Source organism: Solenopsis invicta, chromosome 2 (assembly GCF_016802725.1).
Source record: "Solenopsis invicta isolate M01_SB chromosome 2, UNIL_Sinv_3.0, whole genome shotgun sequence".
Taxonomy (NCBI): Eukaryota; Metazoa; Arthropoda; class Insecta; order Hymenoptera; family Formicidae; genus Solenopsis; species Solenopsis invicta.
In genome coordinates this window covers 10219538-10242234 of record NC_052665.1, presented here as the reverse complement: position 1 = coordinate 10242234, position 22697 = coordinate 10219538, and the positions used below count along the sequence as shown (strand labels likewise).

At 31.9% G+C, this 22697-nt stretch overlaps 2 protein-coding genes across 7 annotated transcripts; one reads left to right on the top strand and one right to left on the bottom strand.

Moving 5' to 3' along the window:
- The first annotated feature begins 1379 nt into the window (after positions 1-1379).
- On the top strand, positions 1380-16119 carry LOC105193761. Of its 6 annotated transcripts, none has more exons than XM_011158336.3 (12): positions 1380-1652; positions 1768-3111; positions 5431-6902; positions 7019-7248; positions 9625-9853; positions 9931-10083; positions 10316-10480; positions 10596-10784; positions 11935-12112; positions 13264-13601; positions 14929-15065; positions 15887-16119. In XM_011158336.3, the coding sequence occupies exons 2-12, from the start codon at positions 1863-1865 to the stop codon at positions 16035-16037; spliced, it is 4491 nt and encodes a 1496-aa protein (XP_011156638.2). In that variant the 5' UTR covers positions 1380-1652; positions 1768-1862; the 3' UTR covers positions 16038-16119. The 6 variants fall into 6 exon arrangements, 5 of the variants coding, with proteins under 5 accessions (XP_011156638.2, XP_039313554.1, XP_011156639.2 ...); XM_039457620.1 differs by having other exon boundaries at positions 15197-16119; XM_011158337.3 differs by having other exon boundaries at positions 15153-16119.
- A 21-nt stretch (positions 16120-16140) lies between these two features.
- LOC105193766 (ATP synthase subunit g, mitochondrial) lies at positions 16141-18674 on the bottom strand. Its single transcript, XM_026140873.2, has 2 exons — positions 18503-18674; positions 16141-16487 (listed from the first exon to the last, which is right to left on the bottom strand). The coding sequence occupies exons 1-2, from the start codon at positions 18540-18542 to the stop codon at positions 16228-16230; spliced, it is 300 nt and encodes a 99-aa protein (XP_025996658.1). The 5' UTR covers positions 18543-18674; the 3' UTR covers positions 16141-16227.
- Between the last annotated feature and the right edge of the window lie 4023 nt (positions 18675-22697).

The window sequence follows — 22697 nt, the reverse complement described above, 5'->3', positions numbered from 1 at the left end:
ATCGTAAACACCCCACATTTATCTTTCCGCACTTCCGCCATTACGATCACGCCACGTGTTCCGAAAATATATATCCACGTGTTCGAAAATTATATGGTACGACGCCATAGGGAGTTTCGAAGCGTTTGTAGGCCAAAGGCCGCCATGGCCGCTCTCAGGTTCCTTTCTGAGTCTGCTATTCTACTTCCATATATCTATATGCTCTAAGCACCGGATACTCGATACGCCGGATACGCGTAATATTTAATAACTTTCTATTCAATTATCTTAATTCCGGTAATAAATTTAATGAATAGTATATTAAGCTGGTACAATATGAATCAAAATAATTAATTAAATATAGATATCACGTATACATTTACAGGTATTGTCGAAATTAAGACAATTGGTAATACTGAAGGAGACGGTCTTCCTCACCGATTTTGATGAAATTAGGCTTATTCGACGCGTTTTTACATGAAACTAACAAATCTGGCAAAAAAAAGTGTCGCTCTGCCACGAGAATCGAGATATCAATCATTAAAGTTAGCGATTGTACAGGTTAGAATATCAGTCATCTCGGCGTAATGTAAAGAACTGAGCATGCGCTGTGATAGAAATTTGCACGAAATTTGAAACGTTTCTTTATTAATAATTACATCATTGTATATTTTATTCCTCCCTCCCTGTTAATTATAAAATATATTATACAAATGTTCAATAAAAAGTAGACATTGTGTTGGATTAAAAAAATTATTAGTTTTTGTGCAATGTAGATTTTTTTTATTAAGGCATGAAAACAATTTATTTTATAAAATTAATTAATTTAATTAATAGACACATTCCACTTACAGATATCTTGAAACGAGGTCTACATATGTATTGCTCCCTCCACATGAGTTTGCGACTTTCCATACGAAGGGAGGTCCACCCCCAGCGCGCGCGGGGGGTGGGATGGGGTGGACCTCCCTTCGTATGGAAAGTCGCAAACTCATGTGGAGGGAGCAATACATATGTAGACCTCGTTTCAAGATATCTGTAAGTGGAATGTGTCTATTAATTAAATTAATTAATTTTATAAAATAAATTGTTTTCATGCCTTAATAAAAAAAATCTACATTGCACAAAAACTAATAACTTTTTTAATCCAACATAATGTTTTAGCAAATACAAGCAAGTGTAGTAAATGTGGCAGTGATATAATTATTAATAAGCATTTCAAATTTCGTGCATATTTCTATCACAGCGCATGCTCAGTTCGTTACATTACGCCGAGATGACTGATATTCTAACCTGTACAATCGCTAACTTTGACGATTGATATCTCGGTTCGTGTGGCCGAGCGACACTTTTTTCTGCCAGATTCGTTAGTTTCATGTGAAAACGCATCGAATGAGCCTAATTTCATCAAAATCGGTGAGAAAGACCGTCTCCTTCAGTATTACCAGACAATTTAATAGAAAGTTACTTGTTAGTATGCGTGTCAAGTGTTCGGTCTAAACTAGGTCATTATTTGCGTTTTATAACCTCAAAGTCCGTTTCGGTCAAATTGACAACACGTGTCCCAAATGAGAAACGAAAAAAATATTTTTGCTACGCGAGACAAACTATTACTTTTTTCTGCCGGATTCTTTCATTTTGAGTGAATGAGTATATTTTCATCAAAATTTGAGGTGAGGAGGATATTTTATACAATTACTGGCTTTTAAAATAAAATAATTGTTACAAACTGTATACAAATTTTTCTACACCATTCTTATTTGCTTATTTACGGCATGCACTTTTCAGGATAATGACCGTTTACTTTTTCGCAAATGAGAAATGACAAGTAGTTCAATGATTTTTATATAATCTGCATCAGGAAAATAAATCTAAATAAAGAGATGGATCTGCACAATCATTATTTACATTTCTCAACAGCAAACATTTCGCTTTTACAAACTATAAGCGATTTTAAGAGCAACTTACATTATTTGATACAATCTTACAATCGTGAAATGGTTAAAGAAGAGTTGGATCTAGGTAAACTTGAGTTCTACCGATCGCTGTTGTGTCAAGAATACCAATTTGTGTTTCCTAACATTGAGCGAGGCAATAGAAAGTATGTGATAATCACTGATGTGGAGAAACTTTGTCTTCCGAATATAAATATGATCTTTCCATCAAATTATTTACGTAGCACCTTGGAAATCTCCCTCTTGTGTGACATAATCAATCTGCAAATGATACTTTATTGCGATACAAGTTCAATGAAACGATATCTGAAGGATATCTTTCGTTTAAGCGATTCTTATTTTGCAGCTAGTAACTCAAGGATTATGTATATGAAAATATTAGAATATTTTTTAGAATTTTTACATTTATATAAACTTCATACCACTAGCGAGGAGAACGAGGAGCTAGAGGACTTCAGTCACATGTACTTGGAGATTGTAAAGTTATGGCTAAAGTTAAAAGAGGATTGCGAATGGAAACTATTTGCCTCGATGTTTCCCAAATTAATACAAGTGTTTACTCCCGAGTGTATCGCATTTCCTCTGTGGGACCACCTTCTACGGGAAATAATTGATTTAAAGGAATTTCTCACTGATCTAAGTATCATGGCAGATATATGTTTCACGTCGTCGGATTCAATGTATCATATACATCGTGATATTTACTGTTCAAAGACATTCTGGTTATTTATATTAAAGGGATTGCGATCGCCCTTGCAACAATATCGTAAGCAGGCTCTGTATATAATGAAGAAAGCGATCGATTCTATAAGTGAAAATGTATCAAGTTTTACACAAGCGAATTTAACAAAGGCTGAGGTCACACCATTTATCTGCAACAGATTTGACATGTCCTCGTCGATAGAACGCATTAAGGAAAGATTTTTCTTGTTATACGAAGCGTTGGAAGAAAAACAAGAGCATCTGATAACACCAGTTTTATTTCACGTAGCTACTTTAGCAAAAATAAATAAAGATCATAGAACCTGCGATTGCTTCAACATCATCTGGCTGCGATGTATTTTTGAAAAAATTCTATTACACGAAAATAATTTTATTGCAAAATGGGGTGTAACACATGTTTGTAAACTGGATGACGACACCATATTTGACGATCAATTTCTTGAATTATTCATAGGTAAGTTATCAGTCATGGAATGAGGGAGTTACAAATTTGAACTTTGATAATATTTAAGATAATATATTTCGCAATAAATTTTTTACAGTGTTTTAAGATATTTCCCATACAGCACAGAACATTGAGAAAGAATGCTGTTGAGGCGTAGCAATATTGAATGTTAAAGCGTTAATATTTTTTTAACATTAAATTTAAAATTAGTAAAGTTTTTAACATTGAATCTAAAATTAATACTCGTTAAAAGTAACCAAGTTATTATTTTCATTATTTTTTCTTAATCTTAGTAGAATATTATGTATAAATTTCTCTGGTAAATATGAATAAAATGTATCTTGTATTATTTCATCTTTTAGTATATATATATATATATATTAACTTTTTATATATTGAATTTATATTAAAAACGCATGTATATGTACAATATTTGATGGTGTATCAATGATAAAAATTAAACTTTATAGTATATTTCAGTTAATAACTTTTATGTAGTGACGAAACAACAAGAATTTTAATTGATTTCCGATGCTCTGTCGTTCTATTTTATAAATGACGCAAATAATAAATCAATAATAATAATATCAATTTCAATAATAGGGAAGAGAAGAATAGAAACTAATGAGTCAAATTGGATTTCAGTGCTCATTTTACATCATAAAAAAATATATATATACATACATACATACGTACAATATATGAGAATGTCAAAAAGGCCAAAAATGAGCAAATTACAACATGTAAACAGTTGTTAACGTTTCTCATGTCATTTATTCGGATGTCTATTCGTAAGACTAGTTTCAATCTGACTCGGTTTTTTGTCGTTTATAAAAACGAATAACACTCACTAACTATATATAGTATAGTAACTATATGTTTCTCGTAACGAAATAAATTAGATAGAAATATAAAAACGATTTGTAACGTATCACACGCATACAAATTAAAGCAGCTAAATATAATTTTACCGTAAATTATCACATATAATTCCAATGTGATCGTAAGTTTATATTTGACAACTTATAGCAAAATTATTTTTAACCGTTATGATGTGTATGCAAGTTACAAATTGTATTTTATATATTTGACTAATGAACAACTTATTTTGAAAATTAAAGAAAAATCAACTGAGCAAATTATTAAAAATAATTTTAATAATTTGACACTGGTTGTCCGCGTATATAATATAGTATCTTATTATTAAAAATTAGAAATTATATATATATATATATATATATATATATATATATATATATATATAGACGTTTCGTTCCTATATATATTTGGACCATCTTTAGTATAATGCAAAGTAAATAAATAAATTCATATAATAAAACTCTCAATTAGTTTTTTAAATTTTGATTTTTTTTCTAATAATTTAGAAATTATAATTTTAATACTTATTTTATTCAATTTTTTTAACCATGTTAATCCTGTGTAATGATATACAGGGTAGATAAAAAATTAATGTTTGTCAATTTAATTCTGTGATATTACTTTTGTGATTTATTGATATAAATTGCTGTTTAAACTTGAGTTAATTTAATCTCAACGCAACTTTTAACGTAACTAAATTATTTTTACGAGTCATTAATTTTAACTTAATTTAGTTTAAAGAAAATATTAACTTATCTAATCTGGATAATATATATGTATACATATGAAATCCATATTGCATATTGAATAAATATGAAAACGATATAGAACAATGTTGATGAATGTTGAATTATAATGTTTACGAAACGTTTAATGGACATTAATTTAATGATTAGACGTTTCTCGTCTATGTTATTTCGACATTTGTAATGTAATTTAATGCTTTCAAAATGTTGATTCAACGTTTATGATGTGCCGTATGGGAATTGTAGCATTATTATTAAAATTGACGATCGGTTTAATCATGGTGGAAGAAGATAAGAGCTATTTTTGTGAATGTACGGTAATTCAGAGATAATGGGGAGCTGACGCAGTTCATGTGAAAATCCATATGACGATCCACTGACAGTTTACCGTTTTGCTATTTCTGTCATTTCCGTGAATTTACGCTCTCTACGCGCGATTGGACACCATTTCACGTATCACCTTCACTTTTTACGCGCGATAACTCTCCTTGTGTCCTTCCACCATAAGTTTTAATTTACGATATTATTTCAAGCTTCAATTTGTGATTGTGCGATTCGAAGCTCGACGATCGACCCGCAATTTATATAATTAGAAAAAAATATATTAAAAAATTGATATAGACAAAATTATATTATTCAACACTCTGATCCATATTGCGACCGAAAAATGGTGAAACTTGTTCCACTTTTGTATTCTTCGTAGGTATTTTGAACAATAATTTTCTCTACGAGTGCCATTCCAATGAGGAATGTCCGGGAATCGTGGAGGAGCTCTCACAATTCCTTAGATACGCGAAAAAGAGCGATCTACTCAACAGATTCCTGAAGAAGATAAACTGCGTAGCCTGGGGTCCCGTAGCAATATTTTACGTGATACACGTGTTACAAACGGTTTCGCACGAGGGGCCGCAGTATTCCGAATGGCAGGCAAGTGAATTAAACGCCATTAAAGTTTTAGTAGAGATTAATCTCAGCGCGCACTCTCACATTCTACGCACTGCGTCTCAAATCGAATTACTGCGAGCAATTCCCAATTGTGCGCAACGAATAAACGATCTACCGTTGCTCGCTAACGTTTTGGCAACATTTCCCTCTGGAGAGGGTCTCGTGAGAGGAACAGCTCCTTGGAACGTTATTAAAACTTGGCTGCAAACGGTATTAAAGGAAGGAGATGTGGTAACTTTCATGGAAAAAACTTGTGCGAGTTACAAGCAAGGAAACGTCAATCTCGAGATGAATCCTAGAACATTTGCGATAATGGTATATTTAATGTACGATGCATCTCTTTTATCCTTTTTCGGCAAGCCGACTCCCGCCATGGAAGCGTTAAATAATTTACTATACATCTTGAATGACATCAGCGTGCGACCTTACGCCGATATCATCTCCAGTATGAATGTAGTGGAATTTATATCGCATCTGCTGCACCTTTCCGTAAAAGGACCTCGCGATAAAATGACAAACTTTATATCGTCGCACATGCACACCACTTTTAATTTTTTAATTAAGAATACGAGGAGGATATCCGTTCAACTGACCTATGAGGATTACACGAGATACGTAAGAATCGTGTCCTCGCATGTCGCCAACGCGCCTTTCTTCATGTCGGAAAAAGATATACGCAGTTACGGGGAAAAGCTGGAAAACGAAAGTCTAAACTTGATACGCAACTTGCAAACTGTAAATATGCAATATTTGTATGGATTACACGTTTTGCATCTCTCTCAAAACATACTGGTTTTACCAACTTTATGTAAAAAGCATTTACTTGGTATAACGAGTGACATCAATATGGTGAATTTAAAAGGAAAAATTGCGTCGGAATATTATTTGCTTCTTTTGAAACTTATGCATCGGTATCTTGTAAATTCCCCAGTGGCCTCGTGGATTTCCGTTGCCGCTATGCTGACCAATTTACTAAAATTCCTTGATGTGGGTTTGCCGGAAAATGTCTCTGAAATTGCAAAGATACTAACGGTAATGATTGATAATAAAGTTGTAAGAGAAACGAGTGACAGGGAGACTTTGGAATATACTTTGAATTTGAGCTTTACGTGTATCGACAACGGTAAGAAGAATAATAATGTCTTTTGGATGGCGATACAAAATCTCATGGGAGTTATTATTAATAACAACTTTCTGCTTTTGCCCAACGCTGTACAATTTACGGAAGGAGTAAGTTGAAAATTTATGCCGAAAAGATATTTTTAAAATATTTAAATATATAAATTGAATATAAAATATTTAAATTTTTAAAATGTCATCTGTTTATAATCTACTTTACTTTGTAGTATATTGTTAAATTATTAAATGAAGGCGAGATTACAGCAAAGTTTAAAAGGATATTGCTTTCCAAACTAAAAAATTTGGATGTACAAAATTTGATGAGATTAAAAAGTCCGTTAACACATTGTCTCTTTCATAGTCCCATATATCGGCGTGACAAGAAAATCGAAAATCATGCTCATTTATTTATTGACAAGTACTTGGGTCATTATTATCCAAAACATGTTTTTATCCTGTAAGTATTTGTTTATCAATATTTATTTTAAATTAGGATAAGTTGATTTTTTAACGAAATTGAATGAAAGAGTTAGTCTCTTAAAAAAAATAATCTAGTTATGTTCAATTAAAATTTGCACGAACGAAAGACTAACTCGGTTGAAAGAAAAGTTGCGTTGAGATTAAATTAAGTCTCCTGGCACTTTGGCCGAGAACTCCGCGTTGACAGTACCGACGTTCCGTCGCGGATAAACTTAGAACTAATAGTGCACCATGACAGATTGACGATAAAATGTTGTCGTGCGTGTTTGCGATATTTTCTAAATTCTTGTATGCACGTGTATAACCTACGTGTACACAAAGTTTCATTAAAATTAGAAGTTGACACTTGGTTAGGTTATCTTGTAAGTTAAAAGTTAATTTTTCAACTTTATAATTTAACTTTTAACGATTTGTTATCCAACTTTATTTTAAATATCCAGCTTGTTAAAATTAAGAAAGTTTTCCAACTTAAAAAAGTAGAGAGAAGTCACTTGACATTTTTTCATTCAAATGTATCGAATGTATACACAAAGGTTTTAGTATTTCTTTCAAAATTTTTATTTGTCATAAAATACAGTGACTGTAGATCTATCTAAGAAATATTTTTCTATATTTCCTATATTTTCTGCCACCTTTCAGGCAACCGCTGGATTCCTTCGCGGAAGAAAGATATGGTTTTGAAAGCAATGAATTCATCGAGCGATTTTCGTATTTCTGCCACGTCTCGCTGTCCTCTGCTAAAGAGTGCTGCATCGATTGGAACAGTTGATAATCCGAAGACGCCAAGTTATATATGCCGCGTACGAAAAAACTTCTCGGTCTAAGTTAATGACGGTTTGTCGAATGATTCGAGCAACGTGCGCAACTTGGCACTGTCGTGCTACGAAATGACTTTTCGACTCCCTTGCCAAGTAAAGTGGCCTTTTCTCCTCAATTTTGTCGACCAAATTATTCAATCGACGACTGTAGCGTTTGTCACCGTTTCACCTGACTAAAGCCAACTAGTAATAAATTACGCCTTTCGCGTCTCATCAAATACACGAAAGAATCTTTTTACTATAAATATTTAGTTTTGCCACTTATATAAAAGACAGACTACCAAGAATGTCTGCGTTTAGGATTATCATACATAATCCACTTTTCATTGCCAATAATAATTTTCAATAAAAAATCTGTTTTTTGTGCTATTTGAAAAACAATGAAACGTATGTACCTAACGAGCGGATAATATTTTGGCGACAATTCATGCGGTACCCATTTTCCGAACTTAAAAATTTTCCCCATTTCATGCAGTTGCCTTGAAATTATTGCTTGGTCAACTCCGAGCTATTCTGCAAATTCTACTTGCGTTTGGGACGTTTGGTTTTCATTCGACAACAACGTTACCAAATTGTCGGCCTAAAACTTTCGTGACGTTCCAGAACGCGGATAGTCACTCGCATCAAAATCACTGTTTTTAAAGTGACGTATTGTGCAAACATTGGACATAATTTTTCCCAAGAACAAAGCAAATGATGGATTCACTCGCATCAACGGAATTTTTCCCTTGTTGAAATTCATATCGAATGCACTGTCAAATATAAAATTTTTCATTGTTTATTGTATCAACTATTCGTAACGTACGTTGTGTTCTTCAAATTATAATAAATGACATTTTAGGAAGTTCAATACTAACTTGTTATCAAAACACAAAACGGCGGGAAAATATTTCAAACTAAATTAATTACATTAGAGAAATTAAGAAAGGATAAAACTTTTGCGTACACCTAATATCTTAACGTAAAAGCTTTTGGCATTGTCATTTTTAATAATAAAAATAATAAATGATGAACGAAACTTGAGAAGTAAAATAATAATTTGTTATTTAAAAATATTTTCTTTATAACGTGAAGAATGTGAAAAAAAATTGAAAAAGAATTTATATTGATGATTTAAATATAGTAACATTTTCACATTTTTACTAGTGTGATACCATAGATGTAAAAAAGATTTGTACTATTCAGCAATACTATTACATGAAAATAGAAGGGTGAAACTTCATTTTTTCAATTCCAAAATGTTCTTTAAATTCCATTCATTCTTATGAATAAAGCCTTTCAAAGTTATTATATTTTGTTTACAATTAATTACTTAAAACTGCTTCCCATAAGATTCAATGCTATTTTAAAAAGTTATTAAAATATTTTTTTTTTTTTTTTTTAATTTCAGAAATGCTCATGTATTAAAGATAAACTTATTTTTAAAGTTTGATCAAGCTATCGTATTATGTAAAAAGATTGGAGAACCTTCTTAATTGAAAGCAATTTGTAAATAACTTTTGTAAATTATAATAATTAATATCTTCTATTAACAGGGATTCCAATAATGATACTGCAATTAGAGCAGAAGCGATTGTACTGTTACATAGAATAATTAGTTATTCGGAATCAGATTGCATAGCATATGTTAATAATCATGCTCAGACGTTACTTGATACATTGAAAACGAATAAAACCAAGAGATACTTTAATGATTCGCCTTTACATAAATTCAAACACAGAATAATGCAAATCTTATTAATATTGGAACCAGCGTTGAGTGAGGTAAGCCATATTCTCATTATTAATTTTTTTAAGTTTTATACTTTTTTTTATTTTAGTAAAGAAAAATTGTTTTGTAGGATTACGTTTGTTTACTGCAAGAGGAATTGTGTGACTTAATTTTTTCGGAAAGCAATCAGTCTAGTGTGAAAATTATGCAGGAATGGTTACTAGTACGAATCTTTACCAAAAATATTCATCTACGCGATAAGTTGTGGTCACTTTTTGAAAAGGTAAGCCGAATAATAGAATAAATCCTATAATTTTGTAAAAAAAATATTCTCAACCTTTGCCTCGCACATTGAAAAAAAAACTCTCTTTTTGAGAATATCTTTATTTTAATGTTAAATATTAATAGACTAGACTACCACATACCTATATTTCAATTGAAACGATGATTATCAATAGAATATATTAATTTTAATTTAATACTAATGTTTACTTGTGAAATACATATATTTCTAGAGTATAAAGCAGCGTCCAACATGTACGATTTCTATGGCAAGCATTGTCTATCATATCGCGAAACTCCTTTCACGCGATGAACAGAAAATTTTCATTCGTACAGCTCTGCCGTATATAGTGCAGTGTTGTTTAGGACAGCAATTTAGTGCGCGTATTTATAATCAGGCAAGTAAAATCTCGAAAAAAGGATTAAAATATACTTAAAAATATATTACTGAAACTTTTGAGCGGTAACATATATCCCATGGTTTCACTCATCTTTATTTTTTTTTGTCTGTAGTTTATTTTGACACGATTGTATGACTTAATGGAAAAAACTTTTGGCGATAATAGCATATTAGAATACAAAGCTGTATATCAGGCAGCTGTGATTGGTTTGTTACAAGAATGTTCGACAAAAAATTCATTTAAAATACAGGATGATTTTTACTTTTCTAATTTCCATCCGTTCGAAGACTACAGTTTGGAGGTATGTATCGCACATTTGCCTTGATAACAAAGAATTAACAAAGAAGGAGATTCTTCGTTCTTTTTACATAATATAAGAAGCTGATCCAATTTTGAATGTCGTTTGAGAAATCGTCGAGGACAGTTGACGGTTATGGCAGATTTAGAAGAGGCACTGTCAAATTTGGAATAGAATTTCTCAATCTGATATAAAAAAAATGCATCGATATGAGATCAAAATTGTACGGGATGATACTGTAAAAAGATAGAGCGACGTATACACAACGTATGATGTGCAAAATTCGACTGAACGATCTTTCCGTAATGCATTTGGTTATATAAATGCTGATAGTATCAAGCTGAAATCGTAAAAAAAGAGATTACTTCAAATTGCGATATTTTGATAAATAATCAATGCAGGACGTTTTTACCCATTTGAAGGAATAAAATTTGTACTTTGAGGTGATAGTGTAAAAATCACTCAGCATCGTGAGAAAGCGAATAATAATAAACTTTGATAGATCCGAATATCAACGTATCATTTTTAAAAAGGAATTAAAAGGATAATATTATATATCATGAAAGAAGACAGCATACACACCAAGTATACTTTGATACATACAACTTTGTATGAGGAGGCATTCGTATCTTATGTCGATGATTCGCGAGACGGTAATAAATAAAATTTCATCGTATCATTTTGTAACAACGTGAAATGTGTATATATACGTGTTATATAATTCTCTTTGGATGTAACGTCACACTAGTGAAAATCTGGTAATGTTGCAATGTTTAAATAATTTATTTTTAATTTCTTCCACATTAATTTATCAATACTGCAAAGAAAATATTTTTAAATAACAAATTATTTTTATCGCTTAAATTTTGTTCATTACTTATTTATTTCGAAAATAGCAATACCGAAAGCTTCTTTGTTAAAAGACATAGCGAATGAAGAGTCGCGTGACTTTCCTTCACTTTTTTTTTAACTATAGCAGGATTCTGTAAATCTTGATAATATTGATATCGTCGTTAAAATATGTATTGAAAAGCTTCGCAACAATGTAACAATGATATTGAACTGCCATTAAAAGCCTGTTACTGAAGAATCTCCTTAAATTCGTCAATATATTAATAACATACTAATAAATATCATTTTATAACGTTTACAGACAATTTATTACGAATTGCCACGTTTGACTAACGTAAGTCGTGACGAATGGATTAGTCCGACTGTATTTAAAGACTTAATGTTTAAGGAAAATGACAATCATTCTTTACGGCATTATAACGTGAATTCATTTCCGACTAACATTGAATCTTCTGTATATCTGACGAAATTTTTCACAGGTAATTTTAAACGACAAAATATACGAATTTCGAAAAAAATTATTTATAAGAAAGAGTGGAGTTTAAGGCTCCTGAGTACTTGCCGCGGCCATATTGAAGTCGTGACGTCAGAAGCGAGAAATTGCGTGAAATAACACGTAATTTTGTCCGGCATGCCATTTGTAAATAAAGCCAATTTGGATAAAACAGACTAAGCAGATGACTTTAAAACAATTCTAAATATCGGTCACGACTATCCTTTTTCCACCTAACAGTCAGTAAATAATTGTAAAAAGCATGTAAAGTGAAGCTATTGAAACAGGAAAACACATGGGCACGTAATTTTGTCCGACGTGCCATTTCTAAATAATGTCGATTTGGATAAAACAGACTAATCAGATGGCTTTAAAACACTTACAAATATCGGTCACGACTATCCTTTTTTCGTCTGGCAGTCAGTAAATAGTCGTAAAAAGCACGTAAAATGACGTCTATTCAGACAGAAAAACACACGGATAGCTATTGAAAGGAGTGAAAAATGTACTTTTACGTATAAAATTCAAAGAAACTTTACTCGCGGTCTATTTTTACGAATTTGATAAATACGAGACAAGTCATATTTTCACAATGAAACACATAATAACAAAATGACATGCGCGATAACATTTTATCGTCAATCTGTCACGTTTCACGTGTATTAGTTCTAATTTTGTCCGCGACGGAATGTCGCTACCGTCAATGCGGAGTTCTCGGCTGAGGAGTCAGGAGTCTTAAAAATACATTATAAAATTAAAAAATAATAATAAAATTTTACTGTATCACACAAATACTGGTTAGAATATGAGAAATAATTTTATTTTATAAATAAAATCATTAATTATAAGCTATAAATTCTTTAGTTTTTAAAATGCTTGTAGCATCATTATTAAATTTGACGATCCAATTTGAGATTTTATTTTTAGCTTCAGTTTACGAATGTATTGTATTTAAAGTCCGATATGACTTATCGACATACAACTTGTAGAATTAAGTAAAAAATGTATTTAATAATTTATATGAAAATAATTAAGTATCAAGATCTGCTTTGACTATTTTGAAAATAGCATATGTTATTTCTCATATTAATCATCGGTCTAATATTTGCTATTATTATTAAAATTATTACATTGTAGGTGATATGCATACCAAGTTGTTAGAAAATAATGTTGAAAGTTGTATGGAGGGTGTATACGATATTCAGAAAAAGATTAATCCGTCGAAACCTATAAATTTGTGCAACGACATTTGCGAAATGATGAATGAATTCATATTTCTACAAGACACACAATCGCATGAAGGTTTGATAGTTGTGGCATCATTCGTTGAGCGATCACCAAATTTAGGCGGAATCGCTAGGACATGCGAGATATTAGGAGTTCGAGCACTAGTCGTCGCAAATGCGAATTGTGTAAAGGACAAGGAGTTTCAGTATCTCAGTGTGTCTGCTGATAAATGGTTAAATATTCTGCAGGTATTTCAACAACTTATACCGGATTGTTAGCGAAATTTAAAAAAAATCCCTGACTTTTCCCGATCACTTTTTGAAAAAAAATGTCCTGCTTGAAGCCGAAAAGGAGCACTTGATAAAAACTAAGAAAAATAGTGAAATTTTTTATTGATTATAAACAAATTTTTTAAACATGAGTAATCGACGAGCCTAAACGATCGTAGATCATAGAACAAGGAGAGGCTCGGACGTGTAAATAATCAATTTCAACGAAACTCGTAGCGATAGATCTACATGTCGAGTAAGAGTCTCTCGTTACAACCACAATATTGCAATTACCGTAAAGATTTACGCTTGTAATACCATTTATCTTTTACAGCGCCGTCGAGACATACCACACATACATTTACATTAATAGTACATTTTAATACGGTGTTTTCTTACAACTTCGCCATATCTCAGCCAAATATATGAACATTTTTCTTTGAAACTTTTATGGAATAATCTTCAATATATTTCTCAAAATATAGGGCGTATAACAAGTTTTTCAAACATTTCAAAGCCGAATGCCAAATTTTTCCAAATATTTCTCCAAATTCGTAATTTTATTTATTTGATCGAAAAAGTTATTGTACGAATTTTCCAATTGTCAACTTTTACCTTTTTGCTACAATTTGCTTATTCGTTAATTAAGGAAGTTTTTTGAAAAGTTTCGGGTCTTTAAACAATAAGGTGTAAGATGATGATTTATACGTCGATGCGATTGCAACAGATTTTTCATCTGTTAACAAGATTGGATTGATAATTAATATTTTTTTTTAACTAAATTAAGTTTAAATTAATTTATTTAGTTACATTAAGAATTCCACGAACGAAAAACCAACTTGGTTAAAAGTTGCGTTAAGATTAACTTAAATTAAAAGTTATTTTAATTTATATTAAATTAGAATGTTGTAATTTTTAATTATATTATTGTAAATAACAAGACAATTGTATGAATCGAATGAATTCAATATTTTATTTGTAAATTAAATTTGTATGTGAAATAACGAAAAAATATTGTTTTTTATATTGGTATTTTTTCTTTCACAATTTTTTTTCCTTTTATGTATAATATATGTAACTTTAACTTGGAATAGAAAAGTTTATAAATTGAAGTTTATACGTTTTAAAAATAACTAGTTAAAAATTAACTCATTTGAAATTAACCAAGTTGAAAGTTTTAGTGTTTTAACAGTATTATTTAACTTTTAACTTTTTAATTAATTACTATCCAAGTCTTTGTCTTTTTAAAGTATATTAAGGATGGTTTTAATTGGTTATAATAAATACTCTGATCTGAAATTCTTAGGTGAAGCCACACGAGTTACAGAAATTCTTATTGGACAAAAAGAATGCGGGATGGTCTTTAATTGGGGTTGAACAAACGGTCAATAGTGTAAATCTGACGACAATGACATTCGAGAAAAGGACAATTCTTGTTTTAGGGTAATTAAATTCCGATTTGTTAAGGAGCGGTGTAGGATCGTAGACTAATGTAGACGAAGCCTTTTACGAGGTCACTGATATTAATAGTAAAGGAATGAGGAGGACTATCGTCACATCGGCTATTTCCACAGCGTTCTTCTGATATATTCGATTTTACGTAAAGCAGAGATGTGGCCACGCATTGAATGGAGATTGGCATAGCATTTGCTATGTGTGCCCGAGGCATGGGCTAAAATGGCTCGATATGTGTTGATTTGGCGACGATTCAAAAAACGGCCATAAGGATACTACTTCTTTCATTCACTTTAAAACTGATATAGAATCACTGCACCAGTTGCTGAACAATAGCCAGCAAATGACTGTTTAAGAAAAATATTAAAGCAAGACTATAAAATAATAAATTGCAAATTGATAGTTTTTTTAGATTTAATTTTCACGCAGATGCACTATCGAAATATCTTTCACTTGAAAATATAATTATATTAATCCTAGAATGCTACTCATGATTTTTCTGATATCAACGCTACTCTAAGAATTAATCCGCATTTCAGAATTTGTTACACTTTTTTTCTACTTTATAAGTTGCAAGGTATTAAAATAACCGATCTTTAACACTATTTTAATGTAAAAAAAATTTTATTAAATATTTTTAAGTTGTAACAAAAACTGTAATAAACTTGAATTAATACTTGGATTAAAATGTAATCGTAACAGTATTCTAGGATTAAATTGTTTCTATTTGTCCATTAACTGATTGAATCTCTTAATCTGTTCTGAACTGACTATTGTAACTGACGACTAATTAGGAATCTATTTTGTAGGAACGAGAAGAATGGTATACCAGCGAATTTTATACCTCTCTTTGACACGTGTGTGCAGATACCTCAAGTAGGAGTGACACGATCATTGAATGTTCACGTTACCGCTGCGATTTGTATATGGCATTATGCGAACCAACATGTATTGAAGTAATAATTTTTTTTCTTATTTATAAGATACATGATGATGATATTAAATAAATGTATTTTTAATAAAATAAGTCTCGTTACAGTAACACTTATTGAAAAAGAAAACATTTGATTAATATTTCGTATATTTACGGGCAAGTCTATAATTTATTTATACAGAATTATCTATGTAACATTGTACATGTATAATGTATTTAAACATCATATCCGACAATATGCCGCTTTCCGATACATTCGCCAACAAAGAACCAGCAATATATTTCAGCAGCCACTAGAGTATTTATGATACCCTCGCGCACAGTAACATCACGATAGCGGCCAGTCCGTGCAGAGTGAATCAACTTTGAAAATCCGCTACGAATCGCAGGAATATCCTTTAGACTAGGTGGCGTCAATTCAACTTTGGCGTACTGCAGCCATACTTGCAGCACAGGCTTTGTGTGATTAATACCAACTGCAATTCATATATATTATTCAGTTTTATTTAATTCTTAAAGGAGGTTCTCCACTTTAAAAAGATGTAGAGTCACGTAACTTTTCATTCATATTTTTTAACACGGAAGCTTTTAGCATTATCAATTTTAAAATAATAAATAATAGACAAAATTTAAACGATAAAAATAAATATAATAAGTTATTATCTAAACATATTTTTTGCATTATCGATAGATACTAGTGTGGAAAAAGAATCGCTAATGATTTAAACATAATAATATGTAATGCAGCCACATTTTCAATAGTGCGACATTACGTTTAAAGAGAATTGTATGATCACAAGTTAACAAATTAACATTTTACATACTCTTATACAAAAATGACAAAACTTGATTTTTTTTATTATTAAATGTTCTTTAAATTCCAAGTTTTTATAGTTTTCTAAAATTTTTATATTTTGTTTGCAATTAAATTACTTAAAACTCCTCCCCAAGAGACTCAATGCTATTTTACTAAGTTATATATTGAGTTTTAAAGGAATAAATTTGAAAAAATTTAGAATTGTCTCTGTATTATTCTCAAAATTCGATCGAGTTCTTATATTATGTAAAAAGATTGGAGAACCTCCTAATCATTGTGATATGAAACAGGCAATATTTTATATAAAAGAATATTCTTATAACACACAAGTTTCAAGTGAATATATTTGTTTTTAAAATATCTTTTTCAAAGAAATTTTAATTGTTTCACACATATTAATATGACTTCCGATTAAGGGCCTAAGCAGAAGAGCTGACTTATTATCTTAAGAAAATGTTTTATGACTTTAGTTTTTGTCTTTAATAACGCACGATAACTATCTCGAGTTATCAACAGACTCTCTTTTTAGTTTACAGGCAAAATAATTGACTTATTATCTCGAGACAAACTTTATGACTCAAGTTTTTGTCTTTAGCAGTGCACGATAACCAATAACTATCTTGTATCTCGAGTCTGAAGTTACAAACAGAATCTCTTTTTGGTTTAAGACTCGAGACACAAAACAATTATTGGCCTTGTTTACATCGTGCACTTGATACGCGTACTAATTAGTAACTTTCTATTAAATTATCTTAATTTCAGCAATTAATTTAAAGAATAGTATATTAAGCTGATACAAAATGAATCGAGATAATTAAATATACGTATCATGTATACACGCATCGTCGAAAGTAAGATAATTTTAATAGAAAGTTACTAGTTAATATGCATATCGAGTGTACAATGACCTAGTTTACACCGAACACTTGACACGCATACTAACAAGTAACTTTCTATTTAAATTGTCTTAATTTCGACAATACGTGTAAATGTATACGTGATATCTATATTTAATTAATTAGCTTGATTCATATTGTACCAGCTTGATATACTATTCATTAAATATATTACCGAAATTAAGATAATTGAATAGAAAGTTACTAAATATTACGCGTATCAAGTATTCGGTGTAAACAAAGCCAATGTAAACTAGATCGTTGTACGTTACTTAAAGACAAATACTAAAGTCTTGAGATTATTGAGCTTTCTACAACAAGCTATTAGTCGATATCATAAGCCGTAAGAATTGCTCAATCACAGTCGAATGTGAAGAAAATATTCAAAAAAGCTCATACAAGTTAACCGTTCCACTTAGGCTCCAACACTTGAGATACAAGATAATTAATTGCGTGTTACTAAAGACAGACTCGAGATTATCAGTCAACCATTTCCCTTAGGTCTTGAGAATTAGAAATTGTTAGTGCATTATATTCTCTCGGTAAGGACATCTTTAACAGATAACAAAATTGATAGAAAAGATCAAGTGGAACGATTCAGTGCGACACGAAGGTGTTCACCAAACTATCGTCATGATAAGTTTATGTATGTAAATATTTATTTAATGAAAGTTGGAAAAGGAACGAACGTTACATAATTTGAGTCCAGGAAGTTAGAGTAAGGTTAAATCTCGTTTGAGATAATCATATGACGATAAACTACTTAAAATGTTCGTACGTTTTACCAATTCGGTGGATTTTGTAACGAGCCGTGCCATCGTTAGCGTTAGTTTTTTAAGAAGTAAATAGACCCTCGTCAAAAAGTTATTCGACAGCAACCAACACCACCAAGAAAAAAAGGTGTAATTAAGATGCCTTTACATGAAAGAGTCAAGGCATGCTCAGTAAAGGGCCTCGCACATGAAATGCATAACAGAGCATAAACATAGCATAAGATCTCTGGACCAATGAGAATGTTTTGTAAATCAATATGGCGACTTTATGCTGAATGCTCATTGGTCCATCGGTCTTATGTTGTGCTTATGTTATGTTATGCATTTCATGTGCGAGGTTCTTAAAGGCCGCGACACAAGCTTTTGCATAGCTGCATAACCGTATGCATAAAGAAATTGATTGGTTCATTTCCTTATGCATGTGCTAACAGACCAATCAACTTTCTTATGCATACGGTTATGCAGCTATGCAGAAATCTATGCTGCGGCTTTAAAAGGCCTCGCACATGAAATGCATAATATAACATAAGTACAACATAAGACCGATGGTCCAATGAGCATCCGGCATCAAGTCGCCATATTGATTTACATAAGATTCTTATTGGTCCAAAGGCCTTATGCTATGCTTATGCTCTGTTATGCATTTCATGTGCGAGGCCCTTAAGGCTATAACACACCTTCCATAACCGTAACCATAAGACGTACCGTAAAAATGAGCCAATCACAATCGAGAATTCAGAAATAAGAATTTGAATTCTCGACTGTGATTGGCTAATTCTTACGGTAAGTTTTATGGTTACGGTTATGGAAGGTGTGTGTTATAGCCTTTAAGGGCTTCGCACATGAAATGCATTTCATAACATAAGCACAACATAAGACCGATGAATTAATGAGCATCCAGCATAAAGTCGCCATATTAATTTACGTACGGTTCTCATTGGTCCAAAGACCTTATGTTACGCTTATGCTCTGTTATGCATTTCATGTGCGAGGCCTTTTAAAGACCCTTTAAATTACTACTTGAACAATGCTACAAATCCTTAGAAATTATAATCATGTCCTTTGGGGATTTTCATTGATACCAACATTGTCTCCGCCATTTTTTGGGAAATTGTCGCCTAACCGGTGTACACCCAAGGACTTTTAGCGAATTCGATTGGCGTACACTTGCCCCGTTCTAGTGGCTGGTAACTTTTTGTTACTAGGCGCACTTGCTCGGAGTGTGTATTTTTATACTGAACTGAGTGCGGGTATTTACACTAACCTAGGTGAAGTTATTTACTCTGAGCCAACTGGTAACTTGAATTATAACTATTGCTATATATTGATAATTATTAATTGATTAATCTATTGATTACTACCACTAATAAATTATTAGTCAACTCTTATGCATTTTTTTAAACAAAAAAGACTACGCACATCTTCAAATTTACGAGCAACTAATCTTTTTCTATCTTCTGGCATCTTTATCATATTTGGAGCAATATAATTAAAATATTTTATAACATTTGTTATGATAGAATAAAAAGTAGATTCTGCTACATTAAATCTAGATGCAATGTCTCGTATGACACATTTGTTTCCTGCAATCCTGTAAATATAATATTATTAAATACTTATGTATATACATATTAATTACATAAATATATAAAAAACATACCATAAAAGGGCTAATAGCTGTATATCACTATTTATTGTTTTACGCCCACCATACTCCGTTGTTGTATTATAAATTTTCAAATTTAAATACATATTATTCAATATATCAAACGTGCTTTGTTTCAAACAAAAATGTTGTTGAAATTAATAACAGATGTTTTAAATCTAAAATAACAAATATTTAAAATATGTTGAAATTTCGTATTGCATACTTCCTTGTCAGATTATTCATTAATAATTTCCATCATATTTTTTACTTTTGGAATATTTTCACATTTCATTAATATTGTCATTATCTCTTCATTGCTGGAACTGCTTGAACTATCTAATAGTTCGTCTAATAATATTTTTTCCATCATATTTTTGCCATCTCCTACTATTATATACGTTGTATCAATTTTGTACTAAACTATAAGTACGGAACGCACTGAACCGCACTGCCGAAAATCTCGGTGCGGTTCAGTGCATTCTGTACTAGTGTAGTGCGTTCAATCGAACATAAAAGTATCACTGAACTAGAGTAGTGCAATTCAATCAAACACGTTTTTACTAGCACCTTTTCAGTGCATTATCAATTGAACACACCATAGTTTCTGAACCAGTGAAGTGCGCGCCAACCAAATACATCACACTAGAAAAGGGCGCACTCAGTGCGCACCAGTGCGCACTAGTGCATCCAATCGAATTCGCTATTTGATTCTGTCCATGGGAAAATTTTCCAAACTGTAAAGTCGCTATCTTTCTACATACTTACAGTTCATGATTAACGTAACGACCAATAAGCTTTAATCGTTTCATTAATCATAAACTGCAAATATGTAGAAAGTGGTGACTTCTCAGTTTGGAAAATTTCCCCATGGACAGAATCAAAGTCCTTGGGTGTACAGTCGTGTTCATTATAGTTGCGACACTTTTTTTCGATGGTTTTTGGAATGTGGTTTAGCTCATCGAACGGTGAACGTAATTGGCTGGATCCACAAGTAAGAACCAATCATGTTCTCAGCTCTTGTTATAGTTGCGCGTTCAGAAACGCATCTAAGAAAAAGTGTCGCAACTTTAATGAACACGACTGTACAGTCGCCTGCATTATAATTGCGACACTTTTTCTTCGATGGTTTTTGGAATGTAGCCTTTCTCATCGAGCGGCGAACGTAATTGGTTAGATCCACAAGTAAGAACCAATCATGTTCTCAATCTCGTTATAGTTGCGCGTTCAGAAACGCATCTAAAAAATAGTGTCGCAACTATAATGAACACGACTGTACACCCAAGGACTTTGATTCTGTCCATGGGGAAATTTTCCAAACTGAGAAGTTACCACTTTCTACATACTCGCAGTTTATGATTAATAAAACGACAAGAGCTTATTGGTCGTTACGTTAATCATGAATTGTAAGTATGTAGAAAGATAGCAATTTCTCGGTTTGGAAAATTTCCCCATGGACAGAATTAAAGTCCTTGGGTGTACACCCATGGAATTTGATTCTGTTCATGGGGAAATTTTCCAAACTAAGAAGTCGCTATCTTTCTACATACTTACAGTTTATGATTAACGTAACGACCAATAAAATCTAGTCTTTACATTAATCATAAACTGCAAATATGTAGAAAGTGGTGACTTCTCAATTTAGAAAATTTTCCCATGGACAGAATCAAATTCCATGGGTGTACACCCAAGGACTTTGATTCTGTCCATGGGGAAATTTTCCAAACTGAGAAGTCGCTATCTTTCTACATACTTACAGTTCATGATTAACGTAACGACCAATAAGCTCTAGTCGTTTCATTAACCATGAACTGCGAGTATGTAGAAAGTGGTGACTTCTCAGTTTGGAAAATTTCCCCATGGACAGAATCAAAGTCCTTGGGGTCGATCATGAAACTTTTTCCCTAAGGCGGAAACGTGAAAAGTGAAAAATTTCTCCATTAACTTTAATGCTAAAGATTTTCACTTTTCACGTTTCCGCCCTAGGGAAAAAGTTTCATGATCGACCCCCTGGGGTGTACAGTCATGAGCTAAAAAGTTGCAACACATTTTCTTTGATGGTTAGATGGTTCGATCCTTAATTGGTTAGATCCACAGGTAAGAACCAATGACGTTCGCCGTTCGATGAGCAAGTCTACGTTTCAAAAACAATCGAAGAAAATGTGTTGCAACCTTAGGCTTGTTTTCTATTTCTGCACTAGACTACACTGAAACGTTTTTTCTTACTTTCACTAATTTTCAAATATATATCTATTTCATTTTAAGTGCACTCTAATTCAGGGAGTTCAGGAACAGAAAACAAACGGCTTTTAGCTCACGACTGTATAGTCGTGAGCTAAAAGGTTGCAAGACATTTTCTTCGATGGTTTTTGGAATGTAAACTTGCTCATCGATAGGCGAACGTAATTGGTTGGATCCACAGGTAAGAACCAATGACGTTCGCTGTTCAATGAGCAAGTCTACATTTCAAAAACAATCGAAGAAAATGTGTTGCAACCTTTTAGCTCACGACTGTATGTACCAGTTTAATATAGTATTCTTTTAATTTATTGCCG

What these genes read in the sequence shown, in the direction of transcription:
- LOC105193761 (XM_011158336.3), top strand. Translation starts at nt 1,863, where the DNA reads ATGGATCTGCACAATCATTATTTACATTTCTCAACAGCAAACATTTCG. An exon ending in ATTTCTTGAATTATTCATAG is followed by an intron (nt 3,112 to 5,430) that starts GTAAGTTATCAG and finishes TATTCTTCGTAG; the next exon opens with GTATTTTGAACAATAATTTT. An exon ending in TCTGACGAAATTTTTCACAG is followed by an intron (nt 12,113 to 13,263) that starts GTAATTTTAAAC and finishes ATTACATTGTAG; the next exon opens with GTGATATGCATACCAAGTTG.
- LOC105193766 (XM_026140873.2), bottom strand. Translation starts at nt 18,542, where the DNA reads ATGGCACGGCTCGTTACAAAATCCACCGAATTGGTAAAAC. An exon ending in ATCCACCGAATTGGTAAAAC is followed by an intron (nt 16,488 to 18,502) that starts GTACGAACATTT and finishes TATGAATTGCAG; the next exon opens with TTGGTATTAATCACACAAAG.